Source organism: Archocentrus centrarchus, chromosome 18 (genome assembly GCF_007364275.1).
Source record: "Archocentrus centrarchus isolate MPI-CPG fArcCen1 chromosome 18, fArcCen1, whole genome shotgun sequence".
In the NCBI taxonomy this organism is placed as follows: domain Eukaryota; kingdom Metazoa; phylum Chordata; class Actinopteri; order Cichliformes; family Cichlidae; genus Archocentrus; species Archocentrus centrarchus.
This window is the reverse complement of record NC_044363.1, coordinates 20,208,665-20,226,088: the sequence shown is the minus strand read 5'-3', so window position 1 is coordinate 20,226,088 and position 17,424 is coordinate 20,208,665. Positions and strand designations below refer to the sequence as shown.

The 17,424-nt window shown below is 39.2% G+C and overlaps 2 protein-coding genes across 2 annotated transcripts; one reads left to right on the top strand and one right to left on the bottom strand.

The window, feature by feature from the left end:
• Positions 1-352: 352 nt before the first annotated feature.
• LOC115797075 (probable E3 ubiquitin-protein ligase ARI5) lies at positions 353-4,212 on the top strand. Its single transcript, XM_030753552.1, has 6 exons — positions 353-628; positions 1,877-2,031; positions 2,311-2,405; positions 2,644-2,744; positions 3,475-3,630; positions 3,718-4,212. Exons 2-6 carry the CDS (start codon positions 2,003-2,005, stop codon positions 4,210-4,212), a joined length of 876 nt encoding a protein of 291 aa, XP_030609412.1. The 5' UTR covers positions 353-628; positions 1,877-2,002.
• A 5,554-nt stretch (positions 4,213-9,766) lies between these two features.
• On the bottom strand, positions 9,767-13,167 carry LOC115796854 (diamine acetyltransferase 2-like). The gene is made up of 6 exons (XM_030753320.1): positions 12,932-13,167; positions 12,615-12,666; positions 11,399-11,482; positions 10,801-10,902; positions 10,669-10,709; positions 9,767-10,490 (listed from the first exon to the last, which is right to left on the bottom strand). The coding sequence occupies exons 1-6, from the start codon at positions 12,992-12,994 to the stop codon at positions 10,323-10,325; spliced, it is 510 nt and encodes a 169-aa protein (XP_030609180.1). The 5' UTR covers positions 12,995-13,167; the 3' UTR covers positions 9,767-10,322.
• Positions 13,168-17,424: the final 4,257 nt, after the last annotated feature.

Sequence of the window (17,424 nt, the reverse complement as noted above, 5' to 3'; positions counted from 1 at the left end):
ATTTAAAAACAATCAGTTAATGTGAAACTGGTCTCTGTTAGTGAGGAACCTGCAGCAGTCACAGGAATCTGCATTTTAAGTAATCATTGCTGAAATCTAAGCAGGAACTCTTCATAGGTACACGTGAGGTGAGTCTTAAAATGTAAAGCAGGTCTCTTCAACTCCAGGCCTTGAGGTCCGGTGTCCTGCAGGGTTTAGATGTGTCTCTGCTTCAACACACCTGAGTCAAATATAGAAGTCATTAACAGGACTCTGGAGAACTTGACTGCATACTGAGGAGGTAATTCAGCCATTTGATTCAGGTGTTTTGGATCAGGGACACCGGACCTCGAGGCCTGGAGTTGAAGAGCCCTGATGTAGAGGAAGTGTGAAGAAGAACCAGAGCCCAGAGATGACACAGTTCAACCACAGTTAGGAAGGGAATGATTTTTTTGTCCTTCAGGTGTTTCATGTTTCAGTCCTGCTGTGAGTTTCTGGGTGCAGTCAGCTGCATGATGATGGTCTCCGTCAGCCTCCGTGGACCATCACCACCATCTGCACAACAGACGAGGGTTTGAGTCCATATTCAGACAGCGATGGAGAGTCATCGTCCAGCAGCTTTCCTCCAACAATCAGCTGGACTTCAGCTGTAAGATATCCTACAAACACAACACAGGAGCGAGAGGACTCTTACTAAATATACACATATGTCATAACTAATTATAGCACGTTCCCTGAACACCATTAAAGTTTGTTGTTAAGTTGCACTCACACAACTTTGGCCACAGCTTCACTAAAACTAAGAGTGAAAAACATTTAATTCAACTGAAATAAAACAATAACTAGGCTTTAGAAACCAAACAAAAACCAACTAAACAAAAGAGTGCACTCACAAGTTGTGCAACTCACTAAAATAAAAGCACACAGGAAACGTGTTTGTCATTGTGGTCACATTTGTCAACACAGTCTGTTTGCTCAGACTGAGATGTGTACTTGAATGTGTGTTTGAAACTAAAGAAAAGAAAACATTTTAACAATTACAGTTAAACATTTGATATATTTTAAATATAATTTTGAAGATGAAAAAGCTCTGTTAGGACATGTGAATCTAGGCTTCTAACAGCATGCCTGGATGGCGTGTGAGGCTGAGGTGCTGCTTCAGGATCTGTGAAGGTCAGATGAGGTGAAGGTTCAATAATCTCAGTGATTATTGATGGGCTGTTCCAAAGTGACAGGCTTTATCAACAAACCAAACAAGTGCTTCAGGAAGGTTTGGGGAGTTCCATATTTAGATTGTTTTCCACTATCATTTTCTCAGACGAGGCTTAAAAGAAATCACATGGTTTATGTTCACACTGTCAGTTGGATAGTTGATGTCGGCCAATCAGACGTGGCCAGTATGTCATTATTATTCATCCACGTAAACTCTGTTCACCTTTTCATGTGTTACTGATTACTAAAGACTTTCATATTTGAGATTTAGGGCTGTCGCCATATCAAGCTTTCACTTTTTCTGATTCAAATAATTTACTTAATGATATCATTGGATGGATAATATAGAAAATCAAAAGTGGCGTGTTTTGTCTTTTTTTTTTTTTTTTTGACAAAAATACATGAATGATGAAGAAAGAAGGAAAGAGTCTGTAACATACCTTTACTAAACATATAAAAAAGAATTATTGAACTGTTTCTAGAATATCGTGTTAAAAGTAAATTTAATTTGTAATATCATGTCTATCTTTGATAACAGTAGTTATGGGTGACTCCTTTATTTTAAAGGAGAAATTTGTCTACAGCCGATCAGCCAATCAAAGCGCAGCAAAGACCGTCTGATTATAAACACAGGTGATGAGATGGGGTGAACTTTAAACTTTAAAAATAATGTTTCTTGATTTAGACATCAAACGAAAGGGGAGGGAGAGAGAGAGAGCGCGCTTGTGTTCACGTCATCCAGAGTCAGCAGTTGCTAGGCTCACCACCGCTGCAGACGTCTTGCGGCTACATCCAGCGCTAAACACCAACGATGACCTCATTCCCGGGTCTACTGCACAGGTAACACTCAGCGTGCTTCACTCTCTGATGTAGGTGTTACATTTGGTGTTCATTGATCTAATTTCATTAGTAACAAATTGTTTAATCGGACTAATTGTTACGGCACCGCAGAGCTCCACCTGCTCACTCCCACAGTCTGACATTACAGTGATACCGAAACACGACTGAACGCTGAAAGTGACGAAGAGACTCGAACCGTTTAGAAGTGTTGGTTTCTGCATTCTCCGCAACACTGAAACCGAAACTGATCTTTCTGATTTGTTTGTTGTTGTTCTGCAGCGCGATGGCTTCAAATGTGAGCACAAAACAGGAGAAATGTTACAACCCTCAAGACCCAACACTTAGATTTGTGGATGGAGACGATGATCTGGATTGTGAGTATCAGTTGGGCACAAACATATTAAACACTAATTTGGTTTGTAATTATAATAATAGTAATGATAATAATAATAAGAACAACAAAAAAGTCATTGTTGAAAGTCATTGTAATTATTTGTGGTCACATCAACCAACATAAGAAACAAAAAAGAAAACACATTAGCATTTATTCTTGTTTAACACTGGTGTGTGTGTGTGTGTGTGTGTGTGTGTGTGTGTGTGTGTGTGTTCTAGTTTTGTGTGAAGGCTTCAAGTCTTCAAGAGCTCTGATGTCCTGCGGTCATGCTGTGACTCCGACCTCTCTCACCAACTGGTGTCTCAGGTTGTTGGAGCAGGTAGGCCTCGTTGGCTTCATTTAAATAAATAAATGAATGAATAAATAAAAGCTGAGCCTTGTAATTACAGAAGTTAATGTTTTAATCCACTTCCATTTATTACAAGCAGGAACACAGGTATGAATAAATTAAGAAAATAATTCCTGATCTATCATCATGTTTGCTGTGGATTGTGAAGACCAACATAACAGGATATCTATTCACTTAAACACAGAGATCCACAATGTAGTTAAATATTATCCTATTTGAAAGCGACATATTAAAGATGAGAGTGAAACAGGCTGCTGGGTGAGCGACACTGACTGAGATCAACAAAGAGAGAGAGGCACTGTAACATAAAATAAATAAATCAGCCTCTGCCTTCTGTGAGACCTCAGTGCAGTTTTTAATGACACCTGTGCTCCTGCTGTGACCATTTGGATGTTTTCAGTGTAAATGACTTTTTTCATAAATGGCTTTCAGACAGAAATAAACAGCAAAAATAGTTTTAGTGTTGCATCAAATAATTTTGCAAAGCAGTTCTGAGATGTTTGATGGAATGTTTAGTTTAGGATATGATTGGTTTCATTAGCTGTCACAGTCAGTCTTACCCATAATGCAGTGTTTACAGTTTTAATAATGTAGTTTAACTTAAAAAAACAGGCAAAGCCACAATTCATCAGGTTGTTTTGTAGATTGCCTCCAAAAACTGAGTCTAATATTTCTCTCACCTCTCAATATTTCAATGAAGGGTGAGAGCAGGTTTGTTTGTGGCCAGTTTGGTTGTGATGTCGAGTGGCCTTTTGGAGAGGTTTGGAAAATGGCTCTTCTGACCCCTCAAGAAATGAAGTACTTTAAAAGAACCATCGCCTTCAATGCTGCCAGACAAACACTCAAGATCAAATTAGTAAGTGTCTCATTAATATGTTACCATATACTGTATTTAAACATTTAACTGTGCATTGAATGGTGTCTCTCTTCTGTGTCCATGTAGTGTCCTGGATGCAGATCCTCTGTGGAGAGAGAGAATGGATCAGATTTGAATGTCCTCTGCAAAGTGTGCACAGCACAGAAAGGACGGCCCTACGAATTCTGCTGGCAGTGTTTGAGGGAGTGGAAGGGTGCACGACCTCGCAAAGACCGCTGTGACAATGATGGCTGCTGCAACCAGTCACTAAAAGCTCTAGAAACCTGCCCAGAGATCACTTTTGAGTCTATGAAGGGTATCCACGGGTGCCCCTCCGTCCGCGCCTGTCCCACCTGTGGCTTACTGGTGGAGCACACCAAGAGGAATTGTAAATCTCTTGTTTGTCCTCAGTGTAAGGTGAAGTTTTGTTTTGTGTGCCTGAAGATCTTTACTGACTGTTTGAAAACAAGTGGCCCTTATGCACCATGCCCCAGTGGTGTGGCCCCCAGACAGAAATCTATACCTGTGTGGCAGAAGAAACCAGCTGCGTGTTTTACACTGCAATCAAAAGTTAATGTGTAAGTTAAAGTGTAAAACATGCACTCAGTTAAAGAAATCAAATCATTTTCAGGATTTTGAGTACAGTTACTATAAGCCTGTGGAATTTTCCTTCTTCCTGTCAGTTTAAATGATTTTCAAACAATAATTTATTTGCATGAAATTCCCAAATTGAATCTTTACATTGTATAATGAGCCTTTATGTGTAGTTGTACATAATGATATGCATGACAGTGTGACTCCTGTGAGAGAGTCTTCTCCTTTTATCAAAGTTTAAACAATACAGATCAGTTTTTTTAACCTCTTCTTTCCCTGATTGCTGCTCACTAAGTTGAATAAACTGATCTGGAATCCAACATTGTGTGTAATCCAAAAAGTTCAAAAAAACCTCAGAAAATGCTCACAATGCTTGGCAGCAAAGTGTAGGAACACATTTCATTAATCATGATTTTGAATGCTGTCATTGACATGAAAACACAAAACTTTGCAACACAGCTGTTTGGTGTGTGGCCGGAAGAATAGTATTTGTTTTTATTTATGTACATTATTAAAATGAATGCATTTTCTCAGTATTTTCTTTCTGGAGTTTCTCTGTGTGCCTTTACATTTAGTCTGATGTCTGAGCAGAGTGGTGGACGTCACACTGTGCTGTACTGAGCTGGTTTTGGATTTCAAAGTTTTGAGATTGCTTATGTGACCTATTGTTTCCTCTTAATTCAGGGTGCTATTAAATGGACTGGCACTTAAGTATAGCTCCTTTCTACTAAAGGTGAGGACTCAAAGTGTGTCCTACCATCAGCCTCATTCACCCACTCACACACACATTACAGCAGTTTTGTTTATGAATAAGCTCTTTCTAACATTCCTGCAGTGTGGGCAATATTTATTTGATCCCTGCTGAATTTGCAAGTTTGCTCACTTTGTCATTCATCACTTGATAACTCAGAACTTTTATGAATGTGTTTTTTCTGGATTTTTTGGGGGTGATATTGTGTCTCTCTCCATTAAAATGAAACAACCATAAAATTAGAGACAGTTCATTTCTTTGGAGGTGAGCAAAATAAATTCAGCAGGGATCAACTGTATATCTAACTTTTATGGACATGGGGAGTGCAGTGGGAGATTGACAGTTTGGTGCAAATGGTATACCGGTCTGCTGTGGTCAAAAGAGAGCTAAGTGTAAAAGTGAAGCTGTTGATTTACAGGTTGATCTACATTCCTGCCCTCCTCTATGGTCACAGGTGGGTAGTGACTGAAAGAATAAGACTGTGGATACAAGCAGTGGAAATGAGTTTCATCTTAAAGGGTGTGGGGCTCATCCTTAGTGTTTCTGTTGTTGTTTGTGCATGTTTAGAAATATCATCTCTTTAGAGTTCTGTTACAGTCGCACAACAATAATGTGGGAAAGTCCTGTTGTTTTGTTTAAGGGCACTAAAGGCTGTCAAATCAACATGACCAAGGTGTTTGGAGTGCCAGGGGAGTCCCACGTTCAATGCTTTCACTATCATTTTTTCATGAGAACGTAGAAGAAATCATGTGACTTATAAGATAAAAATGTGCAAAAACTGGTGAACATTATAGCCAGGATATGTCATTATTATTCAATTTATCCACATGTAAAGTCTGTTGCAACTTTTAATACTCAGTGGAGTTCCATGTGCCTGATTTACATATTGCTCAATTTCATGTTTAATAATGTTTGAGTGTTTGTTTAATCAAACATGCGGTTAATTTAAATAAAGTTTTTTTTTTTTTTATTTTAAATAAAATTTTTATCCCTGGAGCTGAACAAGTCAGTATCATCACATGTAACATGAGTCTGTGGACTTTTTTTTCCTTCCTGCCTCGTTATTGCTTAGAGAACGAGCAGTGTCACAGAGAAAAAATTATTAGTTTTAAAAAGGAATCCAAGCTCATCAGTGAACCAGAACATTCAACATTTTAAAGTTTAAAGATGGAACACACTTGGCAGCTCAGTAGAGAAATAATTTATTAAGCATAGTCTTAAATGTTGTCGCTGACAAACATGGGAACATTCAGTGGACTGTGATCAGAACAATATTTGATTTGTTTTTGTTCACGTACATAAAAGGACAATTTTGTGCAAAGTAGTAAAGTGAAAATAGATATTTCTCACTATTTACCTTGTGGATGTTTCTCTGTGTACTGTTACATTTGTACATTTTTTGCTATCTTCTATTGATATAAAAGAATGAATATTAGGCTACACACACACACACACACACACACACACACACACACACACACACACACACACACACACACACACACACACACACACTTACTTTAAAAAAGGCCAACAATTTTCCTTATCAGTCATATAAAGTATCAATGGTGGATGCTCTCTGTAACCATAGCTAAAGTTCCAAATTAAGAGGTTATGCTCAAGTGAACGCTGGATCAGACAGTAGGTTTGTATGACATCAGTGATAATAATAACGGTAATAATATCTCAGGCACACAGCTTGTTGTACCAAACCACTTGTAAGAAAAACAAGCACCCTAATTAATCATTCTTTACACCATGCGACAATGAATTAGCGCTGAGCTCTAAATACAAATACAAAAGCATGATAGGCGCTGTAAAATGTAAAGAAAGCACAGAGGAGAATAAAAGCCGAAGATTGCTTCAATTAAATGTGAACAATAATGAAAATAATTATTTTCTCTCCCTGTGTCAATTATTCAATCCGCCTTTGACTTCGTCGGATGCAGTCAGATGAATTCATGACGGTGTCCCTCATCCTCCGTTAACCTTCCTCACCATCTGCACTGCTGTCCCGGGGGTGATTTTGTAATCGGACAGTGGCGCAGAGTTATTCAGTGGCTTGTCTCCAATGATCAGCCGAATATTCTCTTTTGAGTATTCTGAAAACACGCAACACAGGGAAGAACGGACTTTACTTTGCAGCCTTTAGGCTAAAAAATAGCTACAAATAAATCATTTTTCCTCCCTGCATTAAAGTGAGCTGCGAGCTGCATATATTAAGTTGTAACTTAATATATCTTGTAACTTAATATATATATAATATACAGCGAGTTAGCCGTTGAACAGCTGTATTAATATTATACAGGTCTAGAACAACCGTACATGTATATGTTATTTACCTGAGAAGGCACAGAATACAACAAATAGTTTCAACAATTCCTCAATGAAGCACCCCACGGTAATTTTCAGTAGTTCCTGTGTCATCATCATCTTCATCTGATAACCTTCAGGCGAGGTAACAGCGACTTCACACATTATTTTGTATTTGATCAAAGCTGCGATCCTTTCAGGTTCTCTGAAGCTTATGCGAGGAGCTGGTGTGCTTCCGCTATTTATCTCATCCGCCTCACAGATGGGTGGTTCATATTAACAAGGAAATAAATAAATCTAATCATGAGAGTCATCATAATAGTCAGCTGTTTTCGATGAGAATATAATATCGCGGGTAACTCTTCAAAAATAAAAAGTTATTTTTGTGTTATTTCACATGAAGTTTCTTAAAAAATAAAGACATAAAGTTTCAGTTTCGGTTGTATACACGAACTTAAATTCATTAGATCGCCTCTCATAAAAACAAGAAAAAACAAAATATTTCAGAAATCTTTCCCTTTTTAAAAAAAAGTCCTTAATAAAAAGTGCTTTATTTTTTCTTTCTTTTTAAATTTGTAAAACAGTAAATTAAAAATTCTGAAAAAATACTGAAACCCGCATTGCTTCCAATTATCTACTTTCTGGATGCGGTGCACAACTTTTCTTTTCTGGCTCTTCATCTTCAGCCTTTCCAGCTTTGTCTTTTATTATTTTTCTCTTTGCATTTCTTATCTCTGTTTATATCAGCTTTCCTGTGCCGATACTCGGCGTCAACTTCAGCTGATTCTGACGCGTGCTCCACAGCTGTGTACTCACACACTTTGACGAAATCAAACATCTTTGTCTTCACTTTCCTTTTATTATTTGGTGACCGACAACAGGTAGCTCTCGTCTCTATCACTGAACAGCATATGCAGCCTAACTAAACAGTGAAAATGCCGGAATACCTGATTAACATGTTGCACGGTCAAAAACTGTTATACTTCCACCATTGACGCCCACCAAAAGAGAAATACAACTCATAAACTAAGTGCCCCCTAGTGTCCAAACACATAACACAAAACAAAAGAAAAAAATCTGAACAAACAAACACTGTTTGTTTGTTCAGATGATCACACGCTGCAGGGAATTCACTGATTTCAGGAGACTATCTGGTCTTCTCTTTCCCTTATGTATTTTAATTAACTTTGACACTTTAAATTTGTGATCTAGGTCATTATTTCCTGTTTTTCCTAAAATCTCCTCACTGTCCAGATAATCTACTTTACAACAGAGGTCAGGTGATACCTCCCCTCATACAGCCTCAGCAGTGTCATTGTTGACTTGTGCTGTCTGTGCAGAGCATCCAGATGGTAAACAATTACATTTTAAAATATGGGTGAACATCAGGGAGACAGAGAATATAGTAAATATTTGCATGGATTATGTTTTTTCTCATGTGTGACTTTTGACCTAAATATACTTCCATAGCATGTCTCTCATTAAACTTTATCTCTATCATGTTTTGACTTCAGCTGAGGGATTTACTGCTCCTCTGTGAGTGGAGGGAATTTATGCATCCCATGAAGCCCTTTTAAAAATCAGTGGATGAGGTCGAAAATGCACGGTGCTACTGAAACTTTTGAATTCACCAGGTTTCCAACCAACTTTATTTTTCAACCATTTCGCAGACATCAGAAATATGGAGACATTAAAGACACCAATCTGACCAGAAAAACTGAATATGAGCTCTTATGACACAGAACACACAGTGAGGTCCTTTCTGACAGTAAAATAGCAGCAGAGCAGTGGGAATGAATACACATCATGAAAACACATCACCTCTACTGTAAACAGTGTTGTAATTACATACACATCCAACAAAAACTGAGAAGGAAACAGTGAAAATAACCAACATTGTGCTTCACAGCAGCTTTACAGCAGCTTTACAGCAGCTTTACAGCAGCTTTACAGTGCTCCTCATCTGGGAAACAGTCAAAATGATACCTTTTTGCTGTTGCTTCTGCTGTTGTTATAGGCTACATTAAAAATAATAAAAAGAAGCATTTAAAAAATAATATGTATTAAAAGTTGAAAGTAAAGTAGCTCTCCAACCATTTTTATGCAGTGGCTGAACCTCCACCTGCCATATTAATATCATAACATAAAGTTAATACAAGGAAATAGAAACTACATTTCAACTTAAATTCAAATTCTGTCTCAGCCTGAACATCTGTTATGTAGAATCAGAGGAAAAACAAATTGCATTAAAAAAAGAACTGCTGCTCTTTTTTGCTGTTGCCTACAGTGTGTGTTGGTGACTTTGCCTCAACAGCTACACAGAAAAATGAGTAAAGTCAGAGGCTGAAGTGGGATTTGGCAGGTGGGGGAACCCTAAGATCAGTTGTGGTGATGCAGCGTTGAGGAAGAGAATCCCTTAGAAATAAATCACACCCTGCCTCTCGCTCGGTGTCAGCTGGGAAAGGCTCCAGCCCCCCTGCGACCCTGGACAGGATAAGTGGAAGAGAATGGATGAATGAAATTTCTATTGTGAGCTCCAGCAGACTTTCTGGGTGCAGGCTGTGATCAGCTGAGTTGTGCTGCTGCTGCTCTCAAGTAAAGATACCAGAAAATTTTACTCAAGTGCAATAATGAGGTTTTTGTCCTCTGACAGCTGCCTAATGTGGAAGACATTGTCTAAAATATGAATGATATTGAGAACTAAAGTAAAAATGCTTAGTAGGAATGCATATAATTAGCTGCTTTATTCTGTGGTGTTACACACTTTGTTTGAACAATCCTCCTCTCAGGATTGAAACATCCACTGAGAGCCAAAATTTTACTGTAACTAAATTAGAAAATCAAGTTTATGGCATTTTTGTATATATAATGGTTCAGCCTGTGTGCACAGACCTTCAGACAGCCAATGTAACAGTTGTCCCTCTGAAATGTAACGCTGTGGTAGGAGTGTCAAATTGTAAAGAGGCCGCTGAGTGGCGTCCATCCCTGCAGTGTCTCAGCTGATCTCATGGCTGCAAAGGTCACGAGGCTTGGGTTAAAGCTGAGCCAGGTGCTCTAGCGCCTCCCCCTCACAGCGCATGCAGTGGTAGCCCAGGCTGGAGGTGACATCGAAGCAGCCCTGGCTGAGGTAGAAGTCCATAGATGGTTTGTTCCAGTCCAGGACGGTGAAGTTGAGCTGGTGGCAGCCGGCAGCCAGAGCCAGCTACAGGAGAGAGGAACCAAGGAGGAAGACAGGAATGACTGCTGTGCTCAGATGTAGGATGGAAATTTCCACTGTATGCTACCTCTGAGACACTAATTAGCAGTTTTTTGCTAACAAATACTGAAAATAGGAAAAGCCTCGAGGTTTAACTTCTACAGTTTGTACCTGTTTTACTCACCTGAGCCACCTTGCTCATCAGTGCTTTACCAACGCCCTTTCCTGAAACACAGATCACGTACATTACTTGAGATTTACTGCAAATACAGATACACAGTGATGAGGTGAGATCTCCTGAGATGCTGTACTGTACCTCTGAACTCAGGCATCACGTACAAGTCCTCCATATAAATGGATCTGCCTTTCCATGAACTGTAAGAATAGAAGTAAAGTGCATAGCCGATCTTTGTGTGGCCTGAAAGGAAAAAATAAATCTGCTAGTAAAATATTTGAAAGCAGTCAAACAGTTTCAGTATTCATAAAACTGCTATATGTGCTTTGATGTTGTTTTCCACCAAGTTAATGAACATTTAGCACAATTAATAAAACATATTGTGCACACATAACTGCGTATCATTTCCTATACATCAATGAAAAGATTACTGCAGTTTTAGTGCTGCCCACACTTAATGGGCGATAATCTGTATAAATGTAACCTTGTATTTCCCAGTGTCTGGGCTGGTTGGGTCATTTTAAGCACTATTACGTCTCTTTTTTGGCTTTGGTCACTTGGAGGCAGCAGAATAAATTCCAAAAGAGAAGAAGCAGCACTGACATGTTAGTTTCTGTTAATTTTAGGATTTTGTAAAGCACAGGTTTATATTAAAGTAAATTTTATTTAACACTCACCCATTCGTTTCAAGTTTCTGTCTGTAACTGTAACTTGCATGAGTAAATATGAGCTCCCTCACCTTCTCTGGTCCTGTGCTGTTCTGGCACCTCAGCGATGATCCCATGAAAGAACGGGTTCTTGGAAAAGCCGTCTGTCTCCAAGTCTGAAAAGAAATTACAGACAGCTGAGCACGACAGATGTTACATGGTGTTTTCACAAAGGGGAAATGTTTGAACCTTTTCATCAAAAAATTTTAGCAAAGGAGAATGATTTAAAAACACACTTCTCAACCCTTATGTTGGAAACTACAGCGACAATGCCTTTTCTCACAGGCTCACGACTCTCTAATTTTTAAAGGAAGATCCCTGGGAAATACTGCTACCTGCTGGTAGAAAGAAATGGCTTCTACACAAATAGTTTATCATACTGTGGTGAATCTACTGAGCTTACACAGATGTAACTGAACACCAAACTATATTTAAAACAAATAGTTTTTTTTTTGGTTATAAGTGTTTTTCATCTGGACCTGCACTCTCCTGTCAGCTCTTCACAAAAACTCCAGCTGTGGATGAAATCTACATTACTATGAGAAGCACACAACTTTATGGACTGATGAATCCAAATTTGATCTTTTGGGTTCAAATCCCCATCAGTCTGTACAGAGGAGGTCATGGCAGCGGTACAGCAGTGAGTCTCTACAGCTATAAAGTCTCTGTGTGTTTGAGGCTGCATTTCAGCCAGTGGTGTTGAGGATCTTGTCAAAGTTGATGGAATTATAAACACAGAAAAGTATCATCAGATTTTGATCCACCATTCAGTACTATCTGGAAAGAGTCTGACTGACAACAGCATTACAATGATACCAAACACACTGCCAGTGCATTTGCTATCATGGATTGGCCTCCCCAGAGCTCAGACCTTAAGATTACTGAAGCAGTGTGGGATCATCTTGATAGAGAAGGGAACAAAAGGAAGCCAACATCCAAAGAAGAGCTTTGAATGTCCTTCAAGAAGCCTGGAGAACTATTCCTGAAGACTACTTAAAGAAATAACAAGAAAGCTGCCAAAGCACTGTGGTCTTTAAAAAAAAAAAAACTATTCATATCCACAGCTGAGTTTCCCTGAAGCAGCTGAAATCTGCATTTAACAAAATGTTAGTTTAATGTCTTTCTTAGCTCACAGGTTATTTTACAGCTTTTTGGATGTCACCACAGGCTTCATCTTGTTGTATTTATGTTATACAAAATAAATGTAAACTCAAGACAGAGAACCTGAGACACAAACACATACTCTACCTTTCTGGGTGACTTTTATATGATCCGTCACTTTCTCATATTCTGCCAGTTCCTGGAGAAAAATTAAAATAACATCAGCTGTCATCATTTATTAGGACTTCTCAAACATCATTATTGCTCAGCGACAGTAAACATGTCTTTAACGAGCACTTTATTAGCACTTTATTATTTATTAGGACAATAATATCTCACTAATCTAATAACAGTAACATGGTGTTTATGAGAAGTCGCGCTGATGTAAGCCTGCCGGTCGATACACGCTAATAAAGGTCTTACAAATATGGCTGGACTGCACGCGCGCGCACGTGTCCGCTCACCATGATCATCCGCGCGATGTCCTTGCAGTCGTCCAGGTTGGCCGCGCGGATGGAGAAGTCCATGTCGGGTGGATCTGATGAGGGGATGCTCACAGTGCTGCTCCGTGGGGGGAAGTAGGCGAGCTGCCGAGCGCTTCCTTGGGCCACTTCAGCTTCTTCTTCCTTGAGCTTTAAAAGCAGCTGCCACCCGTTTCTGCTGCATTACCGCCCCCTGTTACAGCAGCTCAGCAGCCCCAATAATAGTCTCAGAAACAGCCGAGTAGATTTCAGAAACCTGAACAATGATCTCTCCTCTGCAGCTCACACACCTCAGTACGCTAATACAACTCCCCCCAACCCCAGCTTTACATGCCTGTGATCATCTCTCTTCTTTCTTCCTCTCATCTCAACACATTTAGATGATTTAATGTCCTTTTACATATAACGATCTGATGTCAGGGAGTAGCCTCAGCCACTTCTGTCACCTCTGTTTGTCGATCTTTTGACCCATCTTTATAAATTTGCACATATTCCTTATATTTAAGGTCATTCTTTGATTGCTGTTATAGTTTTGATTATTGATCTTTATGTTTTCTTGAGTATGTTAAAGTGTTTTCAACACAAGTCTTATTATAATTTACTCTTCGATTTAGAGTTTAATTTATTCCCTCAGTGTTTCTCTTTAGCTTTTTGTTCAGCGTGGTACACACCATCACTGAGAAAAACGAATCTGTGGTGAAGTACATTTAACATAACTGAATCTGGAAAATCAATAATAAAAATTCAAGTTAGTATCTTTACACAAATATACATAGTATTGAGGTCAAAAACATTTGTTCAAGGTACAAGACATTGTAATTTTTTTTCAGAAAATAAATTCTTTAAGTACTAGGAGCCAATCTTTTTAAGTTCATCCACCCAACAAAAAATAATCTTGTTATCTTTACTGCGTTTCATCTGCGTTGTTCATTTCAGAAGTGCCACCTTTTAGTGTGATCTGAGCATGAGTGACTAACATAATATGTCTGAATGTCTACACAAGTTGAATATTATATGCATGTTGTGCTGTGATATTATGTGTGGGCCAAGGCATAACATCCAACGAGGCAACTGGGGCCCCAGGGCCCACAAGGTAGGAGGGGCCCAGTTAAAATGTCTGTCAAATGAGCCTCTCTGCATTACATGATGTGCATACAGTACATTAAAAAAATTGCATCTGGATGATGATAAAAGTTCCACTAATATTTTTAAGTCATGGTTCTATCTATATAAGTTTATTTGTATTTGTAATTTAATTTTAGCTCTTCAAATATTTACTCGATTATTTTAAACTCCACTGATTATAATGGACCTCCTTTCTATTTTGATGGCAGAGGGGCATGCTGAGAAATATTTTCCTTATATTTCCTGACCTGATGCACACAAACTTGTTGACATCAACTATGCAATAATTTGCTTTTTTGGAGTTCAAAATATTTGCCCCTGGGGGCCTATCACAGATTTTGTGCCTATATGTGTGTGGGACATCAGTAAAGGGTTTTTTTATGCCCACATCCTCGACTTTTAGCACAAATGGAGACAAACAGCACCTGCGGTACTCTTATGTTGTAACCTGCCCTCTTTGCCATGTCATGCCAAACATGGCGTGAAAAAGGAGTGAGACAGTGGAGTGTTACAGATCAGAGTGGCCTGCTATAGTGTAAAAAACACAGACAAGAAAATCCAGTTCTTCCCCAAACCTGAACACTTGCACACAGTGGAACTTTACAGAAGGGTGTGTTTGTCTGTTTGTCTGAAGTGTGTGGGTAGTTTGTCTTTTGTTGCGCTCAAGTCTGCGTGTTTAAAACAAAACCACCCTGGGAGCACTTTGCTTTTTGTCTGAGCTTTTTTTAGTTTGTCTTTTCAATCAACTATCCTGTGACTGAAGCTGGTCTTTTGTGACATTTTTTGACCACAGACAGAGATTATTTGAAAGCATAGCTTCAAGAATATAGCAGGTCTTCAAATCCTTTCTTGAGTAATTAGCTCGTCTATGACATAATTAATGACATTTTTATACTACTAAATGATGGGTTAACAATATCTAAATAAAGTACAAACACGCTACTTAAGAGCTGTTACTGATTAATGGTATCATTTAGAAAATCTAAGTAAATTATGAAAAAGGCATTTACATTATCACTATACATAAAATGATTAACTTATGAGCTATTTTTTGTTAGTGTGTCAATAAAGGTTTTATACATACTTCACAGTGTAATTTATGGTTAATTCAGGCAGTTACGTGTTGTTAGTCAAGTATTTTGTGTGACTTCATTTAACAGTGAGGTGTAAAATGTAACAGAGTTATAAATCCATCCATTTTAATTTGAAATTAATGTGTGAACATGTGTTAAATCTATTCTCAGAATCAGGATTTTAAATAAGCTAACATCTAAGTGTACAAAAAGGTAAATATGTGTCAGGCAGGAATTAAACAGCAGTTAAAGTCAGAACAGTCAGATTTCCTGCTGGTGACACTCTGAATAAACAAAGTACAATCAGAGCTGGACTGGAGTCAGCAGAACCAACTAAGAATCTCACTGAAGAAGGAAAACACAGCGAGGGGAGAGCGCACAGCAGAAGAGGAGCAACTGACAAGAAGACAGCAAAGATCAGACGAGGACTCAGACAATAAATACACACATGAGGAAATCAGGGAGATAAAGCACAGCAGGGGGCACAGGTGTAACTAATCACTGAGACGACACAAGGGAAGTAAACATGAATACAAAACACAAGAGTTTCCAAATCAAAGCTGTGAAAGCGTCATGATCATCATGAGGTATGAATGGGTATCTATGAAGGTCAGCTTTCTCTCCTCAACAGTGTCCACAGTCCTGTCTGTAACTTCCTTTCCTCGTGTAATGCTCCTCTGAGCATCACTGACAGTTGGATTAGGTGAGGAGCACATTTGGGAGTTGGTGAAACAGCCGTCACATCTTCATTTCCAAGAGCTGCTGTAACTTCTACTCCTACAGCTTTGTTACCAGTATCATCTGACATATTACAAAGCTCCAGTCAGTTTGCTCATTCTTCAGCATTTTTGAAGGCACTTTGTTGAGATGTTTTGTATAGGAGTTTAGATTGTGATGTGTTCTTGCAGCTGATCTGGCAACAAATAATTTGAAAGTCATTTGAACCTGATAAGGCACAAAAGGCTCTGAGATACTGAATAAGGTTCCTGACTTCTCCTCCAATTGTACGCTTACACTTCAGACTCACATACATGGTTTACTTATGACACAGCCTGGAGTTTGGAGCTGAGCTCAATAACTTTGGATCTTTTCTTACCAGAAATGGAGATCTCATAAATGTGCTCCAGAAAAGAGAAGAGAGACTGCAGTTGGATCAGGTGAAAAAGACTGCAAACCCCCCACATCACCCCTTCGTCTCCAAGTGGAAGAGCAATCTTCTCACTTCCTGCGATGATCACATACTGTTGGGTAGTTCCAGAGACAAATGATGAAAGGTTGGTGGGTCTTTGAATCAGGATTTTCAAGCAGAGAAGAGATGCTAGTTCCACTCTGTAACACAAAATGTTTGAAATATTAATTTCAAAACAAGCAAATAGAGACTACCATAACCCAAAACCAGGATGATGAATAAAATGATGCAATCAAAAAGCCAAAAACGGACTAAAACAAAAACAACATACTGGTACAGACTCCAGGAGGCAGGAGATGGCTGATGTCACACTGCAGCGACTCCGTCCTGAAGCAGTTGGCAGAAGATGTCATGTTTCCCAGTCCTCCTGTGCTGACTCGCCCTTTCTCTCTCTCTCTATTTCTCCCTCCCCCTCTTCTGTCAGTGTGTGTGTGTGTGTGTGTGTGTGTGTGTGTGTGTGTGTGTGTGTGTGTGTGTGTGTGTGTCTTTATGTATCTCCTCTCTCTCTCCAGAGGTGGAGCTGGATTGTAAAAAAAAATCAAATCCATCAGTTGCACGTGTGTGTGTGTGTGTGTGTGTAGAAGAAGAAAAGTAGGCTGCCAGGGAGACTGAGATGGAGGTAGCTTCATCACCTTGGATCTGGCTGATGTGTGACTGTCATTAATATCACCACAAGTGGTGTCAATTCTCAACACAGTAATGTGTGGAGAACATTTTGTGTTCTTTTTAAAACAGCTGCTGTGTTGACAGTTTTAACACAAAGTTTGCTTTTGTGCTCAGCTCCCTCTTCACCAAGGCAGGGTCGGCATCACTGCAGCCACAGCCCCAATCCATCTGTCAGTCTGCCGCTCCGCTCTCCCATCACTCGTAAACAAGGCCCCGAGACACTCCTCCAGCTAGGGCAGCAACTCGTCCCTGAGCCGGAGTGGGCACTCCAACCTTTTCCCACCGAGGCCTCAGACTTAGAGGTGCTAATTTACATCACTGAATAGAATTTTTATTTTTGTATTCATAAACCTGCAGATGTTATATCTACATGTCAGGATCTGGTTATTGTGGACATTTATCACCACAATATCAGCGTTACA

Bases quoted from the DNA above. Each gene is read 5' to 3' on its own strand.
- LOC115796854 (XM_030753320.1), bottom strand. From the start codon at position 12,994: ATGGACTTCTCCATCCGCGCGGCCAACCTGGACGACTGCAAGGACATC. The intron at 11,483-12,614 runs GTAGAGTATGTG...ATTTCTTTTCAG, and splicing joins TATAAAAGTCACCCAGAAAG to ACTTGGAGACAGACGGCTTT. The intron at 10,491-10,668 runs GTGAGTAAAACA...TCTCTCCTGTAG, and splicing joins TGATGAGCAAGGTGGCTCAG to CTGGCTCTGGCTGCCGGCTG.
- LOC115797075 (XM_030753552.1), top strand. From the start codon at position 2,003: ATGACCTCATTCCCGGGTCTACTGCACAG. The intron at 2,745-3,474 runs GTAGGCCTCGTT...ATTTCAATGAAG, and splicing joins GTCTCAGGTTGTTGGAGCAG to GGTGAGAGCAGGTTTGTTTG. The intron at 3,631-3,717 runs GTAAGTGTCTCA...GTGTCCATGTAG, and splicing joins AAACACTCAAGATCAAATTA to TGTCCTGGATGCAGATCCTC.